General features: G+C 38.3%; 1 protein-coding gene across 1 annotated transcript; it reads left to right on the plus strand.

The window, feature by feature from the left end:
* Positions 1 to 14006: 14006 nt before the first annotated feature.
* On the plus strand, positions 14007 to 15230 carry LOC112010475 (uncharacterized). The gene has a single exon (XM_024042818.1). It carries the CDS (start codon positions 14007 to 14009, stop codon positions 15228 to 15230), a length of 1224 nt encoding a protein of 407 aa, XP_023898586.1.
* Positions 15231 to 17857: the final 2627 nt, after the last annotated feature.

Below are 17857 nucleotides of genomic sequence, written 5' to 3' on the forward strand. Positions count from 1 at the left end.
TGTGAGATTGAAGCCCTCAATGGTGAGCTATCAGAAACTTACACAAAAGTAAGATTTCTTGAGCAAGAGGTAGTGCAAGCTCATGCCAAGATAGAAAGGGTCTCCTCCAAGAAGCTGGAAGATATTATTTCATCACAAAAACCTTCCTCAGACAAGTCCCGATTAGGATATACCGGAGGAAGTAGCTCATCAGCAAATGTCTCCAAAGAAGTGAAGTTTGTAAGGGCCAAAGAAACGGCTGTGGATAAGCCTATTCCTGAGAAAGTTAAGACTGAAAGGAAGAAGAATGTGGCTGATCAACGGGTGCGCGATAAGTCCCGTAATCAATCAGAATCTAGATATGGAGCTAGAGGAAGATCAGTTCTAAGATCATAACAGGGTCCTAGAACGGAATATGTTTGTCACTATTGTGGATTGCAAGGACATACTAGACCTAACTGTCAAAAGCTAAGAGCAGACAACAATGCAAGTGCAACTCAGTCACGAGGAAGAAGAAATGACATGAGGTCTTGAGGTCTTGAGCGACCAAGAAGTCAAAACTATGATCCAGGAATGATGGACGTGATGAAGATGATCGGTGCCTTCACCAATTGCCTAGAAAGCTTCACACGAAGGTTTGATAGTCCCAATTCTCATACCCAATCTGTTAAGGATAACACCCCAAACGCACGTGACGTGTGGGTGACGAAGGGTACTCATGCATAAGCATTACAACATGTCCATGCATCAATACTTCCCATGTTTGTGAATATGCTTGGTTGTGTGCTTCTTACTAGTATTTAGGTTGTTATTTTGTGTGTGTGTTTGTCTTTGGTTCAAATATTTTTACATTTTCTTTGTTATGCTTTTGATCAATATTTTACTATTTTTGTGTCAAAAATCCAAAAACACATAAAAAGTAGAAAATCCAAAAAGTTTGATTGGTTTTGTTGAGTTTTGTCTCAAAGCATGTTTTGCCTTGTACCTTTGTACTAATGGCTTTATGCATTTAACGAGCTTAGCTTGTCTCTCATGCACTCATATCAGTGTGAAAGAAATTCTGAAATCTATGGGACTGTTGTAAATAGATCTTCAACCTTGTCATGAATGACTAGTGAATGGTTTTGTTGATCTTGAGACATGCATAGACTCATGCCTACATATCTTCCCACTTTTTATTTTTATGCTTAAAAGAGCTCTCTAAATGTAAATCTCTAAATGAAAAGAGATATAGAGCTGCAAAAGTCTGTCGCACATACTAGTGTTTGACTAGGAAAAAGGAAAAGCGACCAAAATAAAATGTTTGATGCCCAAAAAGCTAAAGGCTAATTCATCAATTGAAATATCAAAAATTTTAGGCATCTATCTCAAAATGAGATTTTCTTTGCTCAAAAATGCAAATGATATGTTGAATATGTAGCCAAATGAAAAGCTTCAAAGAATTGTTATCAAGTGCTTGTGGGAGGTCATATATGCATGTTTTTATAATTGAGATAGGTCACATTATCTAGTGCTAGTTGTGTATGCCTTGATTGAATTGATCATTGAAGCTTCACATTAGACTAAGGACTATCTCATTCTTGATATCCACACACAATATACAAGTCTATGTTCAATGAATGTCATATTCATTTGTGTGATTGTACTTGATTAAATGTGTTTTTACATACTCAATCTTTGTTGATCAAACACAAAAAGATTTTTGAGTGTTTTAGTTTGTTTTTGGAAAGTGTTTTGTTTTACAAAATAGTCAAAAATTTTAAAAAACAGTGTTGCCCTGTTTTGGCGACTAAGTCGCGGGTTGTCCCAGTTGCATGCCCCAGTCGCGAAGCTCTCTCCGAGATTTTCGCGTGTTATTGGCCGGTCAGCATCCCAATCGCGAAAAAGACTTAGAAAATTTTTCAAAATTTGTGTTTTGCATATTTCTCGGCTCAGTATGGCGACTTATTCGCGGGTGGAAGTTCCAGTCGCGAGGGATACATAGAGATTTTCACGGTTCATCTCGCGACTTCCTCACGGGTAGATCTTCCAGTCACGAAAAACACTTAGAGAAATTTTCAAATTTATTACCTTCACAGTGTTTCGCAGCTTACCCTGGCGACTTGTTCCAGTCACAAAAAATGCGTGTTTTGCGTTTTTAAGTCAGTTTTCAAAAACTTTTTAGTTTTTCCCTTGAATATCAGTGACTGTTCATTGTCTTCTTCATTTCTCTCACTCAAACACTCCGTGTCTCACTGAAAAAGATTCCATTTTTGCATCTTGTCTTCATCAACCACCAAGAAAAATGTATATTTTTTTCTTCATATACTTTATTCTAAATTTTTTGATGTTTAGTTTCATGTTTTGTACGGTGCATTTGTGTTCTGAAGTATATTGTGTTCAAACATGGGTTTGCCCAAAATGGTGGGTTTGATTGTTTGGGAATTGTTTTTCTCTTGTTGATAAGTTAACTAAGTACCTTGTTAATGCTTCTGATTGCTTGTCTTTGTTCTGAGCATTGTCTTTGATAGTGTCATTTCTCTTTGGGCATATGGGTTTGGGAGTTTTTAGTGGGTCTCGCTGTATGTGGTTTTTGGGTTCTTCACTTTACATGGGTAGTGTGGGGTTAGCTTTAGGGTTTTCATGCTCATTTCCTACTCATCATATTGTGTTTCTTTGTCTTTTGGTCTACTCTGGGTGCATTTTCCTTTAACTGACTTATAACTAAAACTAATCAATTTGATGTTTGCTTCTTGGTTCGTTTCTGTGTGTCTATTTTGTTGCAGTTAACTCGTTGCTCATTCAGAGGCAAAGGCATTGTAACCGATGATCTGTCAACCCCAGTTGCTAAACGGACACGATTGTCGTCTAAGTCATCCAGGAACTCTACCATTGAGAGATTCAAGACTCCTACTGACTCACAGACCTACACAGACATCTTCAAAGAGTCTTCTCTTTGATACCCTAGAGGCAACTTTTATCCCTCACATTTTTGAAGATATTGGGCTGACCTTTTTGGAAACTTTAAGGATTCTATTGAAGAACTGGTCAAGGAATTCTACTCCAATGCCAGATTCACAGGTGTAGAGATAAAATGCTGGGCACGAGGAACAGAATTTACCCTAAATGCAGACTACATTGCTAAGGTACTTAGCATCTTTAGACTAAATAATATGGATCAAACTCCATAAGATGATAGAGTACTTCAGGTACAAGACATCATTCAAGTTCTTGGGAAAGAACATGAAGTGGGAAGCACAGGGTCATCTATAAGTACTGCGTTGTTTTCACCCGAACTGACAACTCTAAAGTTGATCATGTTCTCCAATCTCTACCTTCTTTCAAATACTACCTTCATTAATCTTGGAAGGGCTCAATTTCTGTGTGACCTCATTTCTGGTGCCCTAATTGACATCTGTGCTCATATATTCCAAATCATTGGGAAAACATCAACTTGTTCAACAACACGTACAATTCTTCTATTCTACAGTCTGATCATAAAGATTGTACTTCGTGAAGGTATTAGCCCTTCATCAGATGAGAAGTTCTTGTCCTGTCCTCGACCAATATCTCAGTACTCTCTCTAAGCAAGCAAGAGTCACTCCTCTAAGAAACCTAAGAGTGAGTCATCCACTCATGCATCTCCATCTGCTCCGGCTACAGCTACTCCTGTTCAATCAACCAGCACCCCATCTGTTCCTCCTGGATTCCAAATTCCCAGGCAAAGTTACTTCATTGAAAATGTACTTCAGCGGATTTCTGATTTGGAACGGCTTCTCCACTCCTTTCACAGCCAAACTCAAATGCGTCTCGGAACCATTGAGTTACAGTTAGACAACATCCAACAAAAGCTAGAAGACAGTCTTTAGCTATTCGTGTCAAAAAGGGGGAAAGCAACACAGTAAGGGGGAGCAAAGCTTAAATAAGAAAAGGAGGGTGCATACTGAAAGGGGAAGTGTTTTTATAGTTGTTATTCATACTTTGTTGTTTTCGAGTCTTTATCCTTATTAATATGGTTTTATACTTTTGGAAAAATTGTGGGCTCTCTAGTACAGTTATTAAAGTATATATTGTTGATGTTATTCAGTTAATTCAGCATATGTTTTGGTTTATTTATTTGTACCCATGTTGCTTATGTAAGCTTTAAGGGTTTGTTTATGCACTCTTGTAGGCCTTTGTGGTTTGTGCCATGCTTTATGCAGCCTTTGTGCTTTGTTAATTCAGTACTTCTAACCTAATGCTATGCATTCTTTTTTAAATACTGTCACTCTTGTGCCTGTGTAGGATTTTTCCTAGATGCACATACTTCATGTTGTGTGCATTGGTTGAGTTTTGGTCATTCAAGTGATTTGCCTTGAGTTAGTCAACCGGATGTTCATTCCAAGTGTGAATGAGCATTGTGATCACTTGGTTATAGTGATTGCATGTTTTGGTCTTGCCATGGTTTACTGCTTTACTCCATTGTGCTTGATCACATTATGCTTGCTCCATTTGCATTACAAGTTTTCTGCATACAATGAACTTATTGTGTTATTGTGTTTCAGGAGTTACTTGTTCATATGGTTCTAAAGCTTCACAGATTCTAGAGTTAGGTGTGAGTGAGTTTTCCAACTGTTCCCAACTCACGCGTTAAGTCTAGAGTTTGTTTTAGGGTTTTGTCACGGAATAGCCAAAGGGGGAGATTGTAAGGTTGAAATTTATCAACCATCTTATTGACTTTATTCCTGCCAATTTGCTTGTAATTTAAGCACTTAGTAACCCTGTATTTAGGTGGGATCATTGTAAGGGCAGTGGGTGAGAAGATGTGAGGAAGAGCTCAAGTATGTGCAAGAAGGCAGAGTTTCGCGATTAGGACTTGCGGCTTACTCGCGACTGGCAAGCCGCCAAATGCTGGCACGTAAGATGCACACAGGGGAGCTGAAGGGTCGCGCCAGCTGTCACACTACAGGACAAAAGTTCCAGGCTGGCCAGGCTGTTACATCGTGACTTGAACTCGCGACTTGGACAAGCCGCGAGGCCAAGCCGCCAATCAGCTCTGTTTGGCAAAAATTGACTCTTCGTATTTCAAACACAGACCACTATATATAGACCCTTATACCCACTAAATTGATAGAGTTTCTAGAGAGAATTTTTGTGAGAGAAACCCTAGAGAAAAACAAGATTGCCTCATCCCCAATCTTTACTTTAGAGACTCTTCAAATTCCTCTACTCTCTTCCTCTTCATTGTCACATCCTTGAGAGGTCATTGACCAAATCCCTATCTCACCACACCTACGTCTGTGAGAAGGCTCATTTGCTGGTAAGAGAAGCAGTTTGGAAGGAACCAATATACATTGGTGGATGCTATGGTATAGTAGCAGAATCCAGGAAGGTAAAGAAGAAATAGGTTCGGCGTAACCTCGTTGGAGCAAGAAGCTTGGAGGGCTTAGGTACTTGGGTAGATTAGGCTTGGAGGGTCTTTTGCTGTTCATGTATCCCAACTATATTCTTTAGTGGATTATTTACCGCTTGGAGGGCGGCGGAGAGGTTTTACGCCGAGGACTTCGGTTTCCTCTTCGATAACACATCGCGTGTTGTCCGTGTTTTTGCATCTTCCCTTACTTTATCTTTGTCTTATATTTACTGCTGTGGATGTGTTTATATTTGGCCTAGATTGTTTATCAATTCTGTTATAAGCTTGTTATCATATTCTGCACATTAATTGTTTGATATAAAGCTTGAATTGGTAATTTTGTAATTGGAGGTCCAAACGTTCAAAGGTGTTTTATACACATATTGAACTTTCAATAAGGATGGATAAAAGTTATGGTACCGGTTCCATAGTAGGAGTCTTTTTTCATTTCTTTTTTTCAAAATAAAAAAGAAGATATTTGAGAAAATAAAAATGTGAGATTAGAGTAATGAAATTAATAAGGATTTTTTTTTTTAGAAAAGATAGAATATATTGAATATCAAACAAAGAAAAATGTATAGAAAGTATGACCCCTAGCATAGCAAACACCTAGCGTAAGAGAAATAGAAAAAGCAATAACTTTTGAAATACAGCCAAAAGAACTAATAACTAGAAAACTACATCCTGAAAGCAGCTTATGAATGTTTTTGGGAAGCAGCCAAAGAATGACCTTTTCATAATTTGATTATATAAAAAAAACCCAAAGCAAATATGAAATATCCCAAAATCAATTGAAACTATGAATTGAAACTTAAAAAAAAAATTTGAAAGTATGAATTGAAACTTAAAACCAATAATAATCAAAGCAAATATGAAAGTTGAAAGTTAGAATCAATAATAATCAAACCTGAACTAAAAGAGAACTCTCTAGAAATAAATCTTTACCTCTTCGTGTGGCTTTTTCTCTACCTTATAGGTTTTCGTTTTTTTGTGTGGCTTGAATTATCCAAAGCCCAAGTAAAAGCATAGAGTACACTCAAAATTTATGTGAAAACTTCACACCTTTAAGTGCCTCATAGGTGGTGCACTCCAAATATCAATCACACTTGGATATAATTAAAATAAAATTTTGAGTTTTGATAGTCAGTGTTGCATCTCATGAATATCAGCTCTATGTAAAATATTTGAAGTACAATGCGAACTTCCGCTTTCTTGATAAGTTTTAATAGTCATTCAGTTTACCTTCTGAGTTGCTTATAAAAAGGGATATCAAGAAGTGAAGTTTGTTCATTAAGCAGTAGCCGACGAGAAATTTGTGCATGCATTTCGCCTGTTTGTCAATAACACCAGTTCCAATGAATTTCTTAGCAAGCCATAATTGTGTTCCTTATTTAATCCGTTAAGTCTCAGTAGTGGTAAATAATTGGGAAGCAACTCAATGCTCATTTCCATGTACAGAAATTTACATGTGGACTTGCAAAATTTTATTTTATTTTATTTTATTTTCTTTGAAACTAGATGTATTGTTTGTTTGGAGAACCCAAAAATACAAGTACTTATGTAATTCTTGTGCATTTGCACGGGTTTAAAACCTAGTTTCATTTAATGTTTTAATCACTTTATGTGTCCTATCAGGGAAGATAGCTGTTACTGGCGGGTGTCGTGAATACACAGCTGCTCCCTATTTTGCAGCTATTTCAGCTTTAACAATTGTTAGTGCCCTAACTCTTTTTCCTTTCTTTCTGGCTTATTTCTATTTAAGCGTGTAGCTTACTGATTTTTTTTTTCCTTTTTCCGTTTTATTTCTTCGTAGTGCTTTGTCGCTTTCATTTATTTATCATCTGCCAGTTTCAATGGACTTCGTTATCTTCTTTGCTTTCAGGGGGCAGATTTCTCTCATGTTTTCTGTACAAAACATGCTGCTTCAGTCCTAAAAAGCTAGTCTTGAGTTGACTGTGCACCCCATCTTAGAACAATCCTACAGCGCTAGGTGACTCTCGGTTTTTTTTTTTTTTTTTGACAGCACATACCTTCATAGGAGCAGCAGGGGTGCAGGAAAGTCACAACACAAGATTAAAGGGGGGTGCTAGTAGGGGCCTCAGAGGTAACAGTGTCGGAATTGCATGAAATTTGGCAGGTTGAAGGAAACACATTCTGATCCAGATTCATGAATGTGCCAAAATTTAGCAAATTCCTTCATTAAGGCCGAGAACAGTGTTTTTGCTATTTATAGTAATATTTGTTTTTCCTTAATAACTTTTAGTTTAAAAGTCAGAATAAGTCCCGTCTGTTATGGAACCCTTAAGGTCAGTAGTTTATGATTCTGGTTTAACACAATTTTGCCATTTTTGTAAAATTCGGTAATTTTGTCACCTAATCGCTTAATTAGTGCGAATTAGGGTTTTAAACGTTTTTGCTCATATTTATATGTTTTGTAGCGTCAAAGGCAATTAGACTATATCAATAAACAAACATTTTGTCAATTTTTCTTTGGTGGATTCCAGTTTTATCTCTTGTGGATTCAGGGAAACCCTCGTGGATTCGAGGTTTACTACCAGAAACTAACAGTTTAGTTTCTGTTTATCAAGAGAGCATCGTGTGTGCTTTTCTTTAGGCTTCTCGTGACATCAAAAAACAAATTTTTGATAAAGTTTAAGGTCCAAAATAATATTTAAAAAAAAAACAAAATTAAATAAAAAAACAAAACAAAACCAAAGTTAGCTACCACATACAATTATAAGATATTTCTGAACCCACATAAAGCAGTGATCAATCAACAAAATACAGAACACAAGAAAAAGTAAAAATTTTGAAACATACCTAGGTACCCAAGGGTCAGAAGAGGAAGCACGTATTGGCAATGTGAATCTAGTAATATTAGTCTCAAAATTAATCAAACTATGTAAACTGAAGTAAGTTAACAACCCCCGCCCACCCCCACCCCCCCCCCCCCCAAAAAAAAAAAAAAAAACCGNTCTGCAAGGTTTTTTTTTTTTTTTTTTTTTTTTGAATTCAGTTTGTAATTGATTGATCTAATGACTGTTTCTCTTGCAGTTGTTCTACCTATAGACTACTTTTTTTGTAAGAGGCCACATGCCTTGTCTACTATCATCGAGGTCGTTGTGATATAGAAATCTACTGAAAAATCATGGCATTATAGGCAGTTTATAATATCAACTAATCAAGTAATTTAACTAAATCCACTGTGATAAATCTATGGGTTTGGACACTCTGATAGCATGAATAATATATATTATGAAGGCATAGTTACATTGAACTTAATTATCTTTAGAAAAAATAACATTATTTTCTTCGTTATTAGTCAATGCAAAAATGTGTTTAATTGGGAATCTAATGCATTGCTGCAGAAGGATGTTCTTACATTGTGCACTAAAAATAATACTACTATGCAGATGCATGTCCACCTCTAGGCCTTGACAAATTCAAACATATGTTATGAGTCAATAATCACATACTACATAGATGCAAGAAATAACTAAACAGGCCAAGAAAATTTATGTGTAAATTCCCATCCATAACCAATTAGCAAATGTATGAATTTCCTTAACAACAATAAGTAAAATTTTCCACACTTCATCAGCAACCAAAAAAATAAAGTACATTCTCCACACGTTTTCAGCAACCAAAACAACAATACTCAATCAAATTTGAGATATTGAAAAACAAAGGAGAAACCAAACCTCAGTATGGAAGCTAGTGCTTTAGAAATAAGTGGCTTCACTTTCTTCGCAGCTGCTTCAAAGCTGAAACTTGTAGAAACAAAATTAATAATTCTATTAAACAAAAGAAAAAAAGGTCCAAGCAACAATGAAATTTGTAAACACAAATATCAATTTTTTATTCTTAACACCACCATCTCTTTTTTCCTCAGTCACTGCTCTCTTTTTAATAGTTCAGGGACGGAGAACAAACTTCTTAATATTTAGAGATGAAAAATGATGTAGAACAGATAGCACATACCTTCATAGAGCAGCAGGGGTGCAGGAAAGTCACAACACAAGATTAAAGGGGGGTGCTAGTAGGGGCCATCAGAGGTAACAGTGTCGGAATTGCATGAAATTTGGCAGGTTGAAGGAAAACGATATTCTGATCCAGATTCATGAACGTTGCCAAAATTTAGACAAATTCCTTCATTAAGGCCCGAGAACAGTGTTTTTGCTATTTATAGTAATACTTTGTTTTTCCTTAATAACTTTTAGTTTAAAAGTCAGAATAAGGTCCCGTCTGTTATGGAACAACCCTTAAGGTCAGTAGTTTATGATTCTGCGTTTAACACAATTTTGCCATTTTTAGTAAAATTCGGTAATTTTGTCACCTAATCGCTTAATTAGTGCGAATTAGGGTTTTAAACGTTTTTGCTCAATATTTATATGTTTTGTAGCCGTCAAAGGCAAATTAGACTATTATCAATAAACATAAACATTTTGTCAATTTTTCTTATGGTGGATTCCAGTTTTATCTCCCTGTGGATTCAGGGAAACCCTTCGTGGATTCGAGGTTTACTACCAGAAACTAACAGTTTAGTTTCTGTTTCATCAAGAGAGCATCGTGTGTGCTTTTCTTTAGGCTTTCGTGACATCAGTTGGTATCAGAGCCTTGACTTACCCTGGTCTAATGGCTAACCGGCGAGACGGTAACCACCACAACAATGACGGCGGTAACGACGTCAACAACCCAGTCCTCACTAGGGCTGAGTTCCTTGATTTTCATGATGAAAATCAACAATTTCGTGATGAACATTAACAATTTCATGATTCAACCCAGCAGACTTTGGACCAGATTCAAGAAGCGCTTGCCACCTTGCTTAACCAAAACCCTAATCGTGATGATGGAGAGCGACATGAAAACCGAGCACGTGTCCCTCCTTATTGTGGTCCAAACTGGAATAGGTAGCAAGACTAAAATGAAGAAGACAATGAGGACGAGGAGTATGCAGAGAGAGTCCTTGGAAATCATCGTGGCCCCACGAGGGATAATGGCTGAGATTATCAGGAGCAAAGGGACTATCGGATGAAAGTAGAGTTACCATCCTTTAATGGTAATGTCTCCATTGAAGAGTATCTGGATTGGGTCAATGAGGTGGAAAAGTTTTTCGATTATATGGGTACAGCAGATGGCAAATAGGTGTGTTTGGTGGCCTACAAATTGAAGGGAGGAGCATCTGCCTGGTGGGATCGTGTTCAATTAAACTGTACTCGTGAACGAAAGCTTCCAATACGATCATGGAGGAGAATGAAAAGATTAATGGCACATTGGTTCTTACCACCAGATTACCAGCAAGAGTTGTTCAGACAGTACCAGGATTGCAGGTAGGGTACGCGGACAGTTAATGAGTACATAGAGGAGTTTGACAGGTTGGCGAATCGCAATGATTTGGAGGAAACTGAAGATCAACGGATATCCAGATTTGTACACGGGTTACGAGTTTCCATCCAAGATTAGGTATCCTTACAAACCCTATATACTTTGAATGAGGCTGTAACCTTATCCAAGAAAATAGAGTATCAGCATCTCAGGGTAGGTTCGAAGTTTTTCAACCGCAATTCAGAGTCCTCTAGTTCCACTGTCAACAAAGGTAAACAGCCTATGTTTACACCACGATCACAACTTGTGGTTAGGGAGAATAGTGGTGTCAACCAATCCACAGTGGCAATAACAGGTTCCACAGCCCAGCCGATAGCAAATGCCAACCCCTATGCTAGGCCAATTGGGAATAAGTGCTACAGGTGCAGAGAACCAGGACATCGATCTAGTACTTGCCCTAAACGAGCCGTAGTGAATTTGGTGGTGGCAGAAGAAGGTGAACAAGAGGGTGAAGAGGTGTATAATGATGCAGATCTATATGCCTATGATCCCAATGAGGTCCAAGAGGACGAGAAGGCATGCCATTAGGGCGATCTTTAGTGATCCAAAGGTTGTTGTTCACACCAAGGGTGGACTACGATGATCAGCGGAATGAGATCTTCCGAGCACGATGCACCATCAGTAAGAGGGTTTGTGATTTGATCATTGACAGTGGTAGTGTAGAGAACATTGTGTCAAAGAGTTTGGTTACCAAGCTAGGACTGAAAACAAAAAGTATCCCTCTCCGTACAAGATAGGTTGGATCAAGAAAGGTACGGAACCTCTTGTTACTCAACAATGTCATGTTACTTTTTCTATGGGTAAATGTTATGTAGAAGAAGTAGTTTGTGATGTTGTTGAAATGGATGCATGTCATTTAATACTGGGTAGAGCTTGGCAGTATGATGTAGATGCTACTCATAGGTGTAAGGATAATGTGTATGTGTTTTTTAAGAATGGCAGAAAAATTGTCCTTGGTCTTATTAAGGAAGGCAGTATACCCAAAGCTTCTAAAGTGGAGGGGAAGCCAGCACTCCTCATAGTGAACAATGAAGATGAATTTGGCAGGGAGTGTAAGGAGTTGAAACAGGTATATGCTGTAGTGTTGACAGATGGTGAGCCAAAGAAGGTTACTGAGATACCTGAGGCAATTCAACCATTGATCAAGGAGTTTGAAGAGCTTTTTCCAGAAGAGTTGCCTGCAGGTTTACCACCAATGCGTGATATCCAGCATTGCATCGATTTAGGTCCTGTAGCTAGTCTACCTAATTTGCCACATTACAGGATGAATCCTCAAGAGGGTCAGATTCTACAGGGGCAGGTGGATGAGCTTTTGAGCAAGGGGCAGATCAGGGAGAGTATGAGTCCATGTGTAGTACCAGCACTGTTAACACCAAGAAGGATGGGAGCTGGCGTATATGTGTGGATAGTCGAGCCATTAACAAGATTACAGTCAGGTATCGATTTCCTATTCCTTGACTAGATGCCATGTTTGACATGCTGAGTGGGTCTAAGTGTTACACCAAGCTGGATCTCAAGAGCGAGTATCACCAGATTCGGATCCGACCTGGAGATGAGTGGAAGACAGCTTTTAAGACAAAGGAAGGGTTGTATGAGTGGATGGTAATGCCTTTCGGATTGTCCAATGCTCCCAGCACTTTCATAAGACTTATGAATCAGGTATTGAAACCATTTATTGGAAAGTTTGTGGTAGTTTATTTTGACGATATCCTGATTTATAGTAAGACAGAAGCAGCCACTATAATCATAGGTGAGAAGTATTAGCGGTGTTGCAGGCCAATGAGTTGTATATCAACTTGAAGAAGTGTAGCTTCTTGACTGATAAGTTGCTGTTCTTAGGGTATGTGGTCAGTGCGGATGAGATTCATGTTGATGAGGACAAGGTCCGTGCAGTCAGAGAGTGGCCAACCCCAAGACAGTAAGTGATGTGCGAAGCTTCCATGGGCTAGCAACCTTCTATCAGCAGTTTGTTCGAGATTTCAGTAGCATAGTAGCCTCTATCACTGAGTGTCTGAAGAAGGGGAGTTTCTTATGGGGAAAGAGGCAGAACAAAGCTTTGCCTTGATCAAGGAAAAGTTGAGCACAGCCCCAGTTTTGGCATTGCCCAACTTCGATAAGGTGTTTCAGGTGGAGTGTGATGCATCTGTGGTCGGGATAGGCGTTGTTCTTTCATAAGACAACAGACCAGTAGTATTCTTTAGTGAGAAAGTTTGTGAAGCTCGAAGTAAATGGTTAGCCTATGAACTGGAGTTCTTTGCTGTAGTACGGACTCTTAAGCATTGGGAGCACTACCTGGTTCAGAGAGTTTGTATTATATACGGATCATCAGGCATTAAACCACATCAACAGTCAAGTTAGAATTAACAGGATGCGTGCTCGTGGGTAGCTTATATACAGCGCTTTCATTTCACTTTGAAGCACAAGTCTGGTGTCTCCAATAAGGTGGCTGATGCACTCAGTAGGCGAGCATCATTGTTGACCACTCTACGTACTGAAGTTGTAGGAAAAAAAAAAAAAAAAAAAAAAAAACCTTGCAGACAAGTCAAGAGAGAGAGATTGAGAGATGGATACTGTAGAGAATAAAGACAGCGTAGTCCAGCCAACTGATGTAAATCCTCAACCTAAAAAATAATAGTTTAAAAAATGATACAAGGTTTGTATCTCTTAAAATCCTATTCATTGGACATAGTTTTAAAAACAAACAAAGACATATATCACATATATCTTGTGAATTGTGACATCATGGTTGGTGTCTCGATCTTTCTTTGGGCATTTACCTTCAAGTTTTTATTTTGTTGCTAACTTAAAGGATAGAAAAGTCTTGCCATCTTGATCATAGCATATGTAAAAAGTTAAAGCTTTATTCTTTTAAATTATTATATCCTACTAGATAAGTAATTATAGTGCCTGTATGTGGCCTATCTAATAATTCTTCACCACATCTTAATTTATACTCAAGAATGTTAGATATATATAGGTTATAAACAAAGAAAATAATTAAGATACATTGGGTATTTGTTAATTATTACAGTTATTACAATTACATGAATTGGGTATTTGTTTTCAAAGTTTTAAAACACTTATGCTTAAGTACTTTTACAACTTATCACATTGAGTTAGTCCAGGATAAGTGTTATATGTTCTAAGAAAATTTAACCATACTTGGGTATGGATGTGCTTAACAAATGACAAATGAATGTAATTATAATAATTATTACCTTCGTATTAACAAATCTTGGTGTAGGTCAAATTCTGTAAATATTGTATCGCAATGGATAAAAGTTGGATGGACAAGAGGAGGGGTTCAAGGGAATATTTTCAAGGTGTAAACCAATTCGTGGAATTTGCCTCTCTATCTGCGCGCAATGGGAAGATGTTATGTCCTTGTGTGAAATGTGTGAATTTGATTTTACAACCAGCAAATGTGGTACGTGATCATTGCTGGGCTTCGAGGATGCTTAATAATTACAAAGTTTGGAAATTTCATGGGGAATCGGTGGCTGCTACGATGGCTACTGAATGTGGGAGCTCTCAAGTGCAAGAATCCAAAAATCTATATGGCGATTTTCGTGGGATGTTGCATGATTTGTGCCCCCCACATGAAATGCCACCCGAACCAATGGAAGAAGGTCCAACTATGCAACATCCGGCTGAAGGTCCGAATGATGAGGCGAAGAAGTTTTACAAGCTGACAAATGATGTAGACAAACCTTTATATGAAGGTTGTACGAAATTTAGCATTTTTTCAGTAATTGTCATGCTGTTCCAGTTGAAGATTCTGTGTGGTTGGAAGAACAAGTCATTTACTTTGTTGCTTCAAGTCCTAATGGATATGCTTCCCTTAGATGCTAAGTTGCCAAAGAACCATTTTGAGGCTAAGAAGATAGTCCGAGATTTGGGTTTGGGTTATGAGAAGATCCATGCTTGTCCCAATGATTGTATGCTATTTTGGAAGGAAAATGTTAACCTCGACTCATGTCCTTGTTGTAAAGAATCAAGGTGGAAAACAAATGAGGCATCTGTTGCTAGTAAAAATGCTTCATCCAGTAAGGGGAAGAAGAAAGTTGCAAAGATCCTACGGTGGTTCCCTTTAAAGCCAAGATTGCAGCGATTATTTCTTTCACCCGATTTGGCTACTTCTATGAAATGGCATGTTAATGGTCATACTGATGATGGGGTTATGCAGCATCCTGCTGACTCAGATGCATGGAAAATGTTTGACAGTAAGCATACTGAGTTCTCATCTGACCCTGGTAATGTCAGACTTGGATTAGCTGCAGATGGTTTCAACCCCTTCGGAATTATGAGTACTAGTCACAATACGTGGCCTGTCATGTTGGTCCCCTACAATCTCCCTCCTTGGCTGTGCGTGAAACGGTCATCTTTGATTCTATCATTAGTTATTCCTGGTCCTACCTTGCTAGGGATTGCTATAGATGTGTACTTGCAACCGTTAGTAGAAGAACTAAGGGAGTTATGGGATGTTGGAGTATAAGCATACGATGCATCTTCAAAAGAAATATTCCAATTTCGTGCAGCATTAATGTGGACCGTAAATGATTTTCCTGCATACGCAGATTTGTCGGGTTGGAGTACCAAAGGTGGGTTGGCTTGTCCTTCTTGTGCTGTGGAGACCGATTCTTGATATTTAAGAAATGGCCACAAATTCTGTTACATGGGACATGGACGGTGGTTGGATGTTGACCACGATTTTTAGAAAGAAGGTATGTTATTTGATGGATCTAATGATACGCGATCGGCTCCTAAACCACCGGTCACGTCAGACATTATTCTGGAAACTGAACATTTACTTGGACATTGTCTGGGAAGGAAATGTCAACTTGCTTACAATAAAAGAAAGAGAGGGGAGGTAGATGAGAGTGGTTGGAAGAAGAGGAGCATTTTTTTCACCTTGCCTTATTGGGAGGAACACAAGTTGCGACACAATCTTGATGTGATGCATATAAAGAAGAATGTGTTAGGTTCTAAAGATTTAGGAATTTATGTATTTAGAAGTCTAATTTGTATTGTTGGCAAACCATGATCAAAACAGGTTGTTTAGTCTTGTTTAGGCTTGCTCAAAGTTGTGTATTTCATGTAAAGTTGGAATTGAGAGGCTGCAGATGCATTGGTGCATTTCGGCCTGGCTCGATCGATTGAAAGAAAGACTCGATCGATCGAATCTCGGGCATAATGTTTTTCTGCAGATTTTTCCAACTCAGCCCTACCTCATTAAATGTTTTAGGTTTTATGTTTTTTCCCTAGGTATATAAGGAAAAACCCTAGCCACGTTTTTTAGAGTTGCTCTGAGTGTATTGTTGCTCATACTTTGCTGTTTGTGTGAATCTCTTGTGAGATCATTGAGGAGCTTTCCTTCACATAAACTTAGGGTTTTCAAGATAGAGATTATTTCAACATCTTGATGATCAACTCGGTTGCTGCCATTGGAGCTTAAAGAATAACAAGTGTAGGTGCTTGTAACTGATTGGAGAATCCAAGAAAGAAGGAGTCCGTGGATTCGGAGCTTGAACGTGGCCGTGTCAGTAAGTTCTACTAGTGGGTAGCATTAGGAAGTCAAGCGGGGAGCTTGTAAGTCCTTTTGTATGAATTTTGATTCTTTCATATAGTGGATTCAGTTTACCTTGAGGATAGCTAGATTAAATCCTCCCCAAGTCTTTTTTTTACCGGTTTGGTTTTCCTAAGTGATCATATATTTGTGTTATTTACTTTTCCACTGTTTTATATAATTAATATGATTGTTTGATTGTGTTAACCTAGATTTGAATAATTTGACTAAGTTAATCACTTGGCTAATTAACTAGGTTACTTTGGTTGGGTTAAAGGGTCTAAAACCGCTCAAGTGGTATCAGAGCGGGTTGCTCTTGTGTTGTTGATCTTTTGATCTCTGAGCTGATTCTTGACCCATGTTGTCATGGAACACAAACACTCTCTTGTTGTTCCTCCTTACTTTGATGGGAATAACTATGCTTATTAGAAAGTAAGGGTGAAAGCATTCCTGAAATCTATTGATGAGAGGGTTTGGAATTTCGTTGATTACGGATGAGAGAAGCCCACTACTCTTGTAAGTGAGTGGCAAACTTCTCAAAAAGAAGTAGCTGGGTTTAATAGCAAAGTTATGAATGCCATCTTTAACGCTGTTTCTATAGAGGAATTTAAGAAAATCTCTAATGTTGAGGTTGCTCATACTGCTTGGAAAATCCTCCAGATTGTGCATGAAGGCACAAAGGCAGCTAAGATTAATAAACTGCAGCAATTAACTTCTAGATTTGAAAGCATTAGAATGTCTGATGATGAATCTTTTGATGAATTCTATACTAAATTGAATGATATTGTTAATTATGCTTTTAATTTGGGTGAAGTCTATGATTAACCTGAAATTGTTAGGAAGATTCTTAGATCCTTGACTGAGGACTTTAGGCCCAAAGTGACTGCCATTACTAAGAGTGAGGATGTGACCTCCATCCCTGTTGATGAGCTTGTAGGATCTCTTCAGTCCTATGAGCTAGACCTACCCAAGGCTAACAAATCCAAATCAATGGCTCTTAAGTCAGTTGATGATGCTGAGGTTAGTGGACTTGATGAAGAGCTCTCTGCTACAGAGATTACGTACCTTGCCAAGAACTTTAGAAACTTTCTTAGTGTAAGGTTGAAATTTATCAACCATCTCATTGGCTTTATTCTGTGCCAATTTTCTTGTAATTTAAGCACTTAGTAACCCTGTATTCAAGTGGGATTATTGTAAGGGTAGTGTGTGAGAAGATGTGAAGAAAAGCTCAAGTATGTGCAAGAAGACAGAGTTTTGCAGCTAGGACTCGCGGCTGACTCGCGACTAGCAAGCCGCCAAATGCAGGCACTTGAGATGCACACAAGGGAGCTGAAGGGTCGCGCCAGCTGTCACACTACAGGACAAAAGTCCCAGGTTGGCCAGGCCGTTACTTCGCGACTTGAACTCGCGACTTGGACAAGCCGTGAGGTCAAGCTGCCAACTTACCCTATTTGGCAAAAACCGACTCTTCATATTCCAAACACATACTACTATATATAGACCCTTATACCCACTAAATTGACAGAGCTTCCAGAGAGAATTTTGTGAGAGAAACC

Source organism: Quercus suber, unplaced genomic scaffold (genome assembly GCF_002906115.3).
Source record: "Quercus suber isolate HL8 unplaced genomic scaffold, Cork oak 2.0 scaffold_96, whole genome shotgun sequence".
In the NCBI taxonomy this organism is placed as follows: Eukaryota; Viridiplantae; Streptophyta; class Magnoliopsida; order Fagales; family Fagaceae; genus Quercus; species Quercus suber.

Coding starts and splice junctions, on each gene's coding strand:
- LOC112010475 (XM_024042818.1), top strand. CDS start 14,007: ATGGATAAAAGTTGGATGGACAAGAGGAGGGGTTCAAGGGAATATTTT.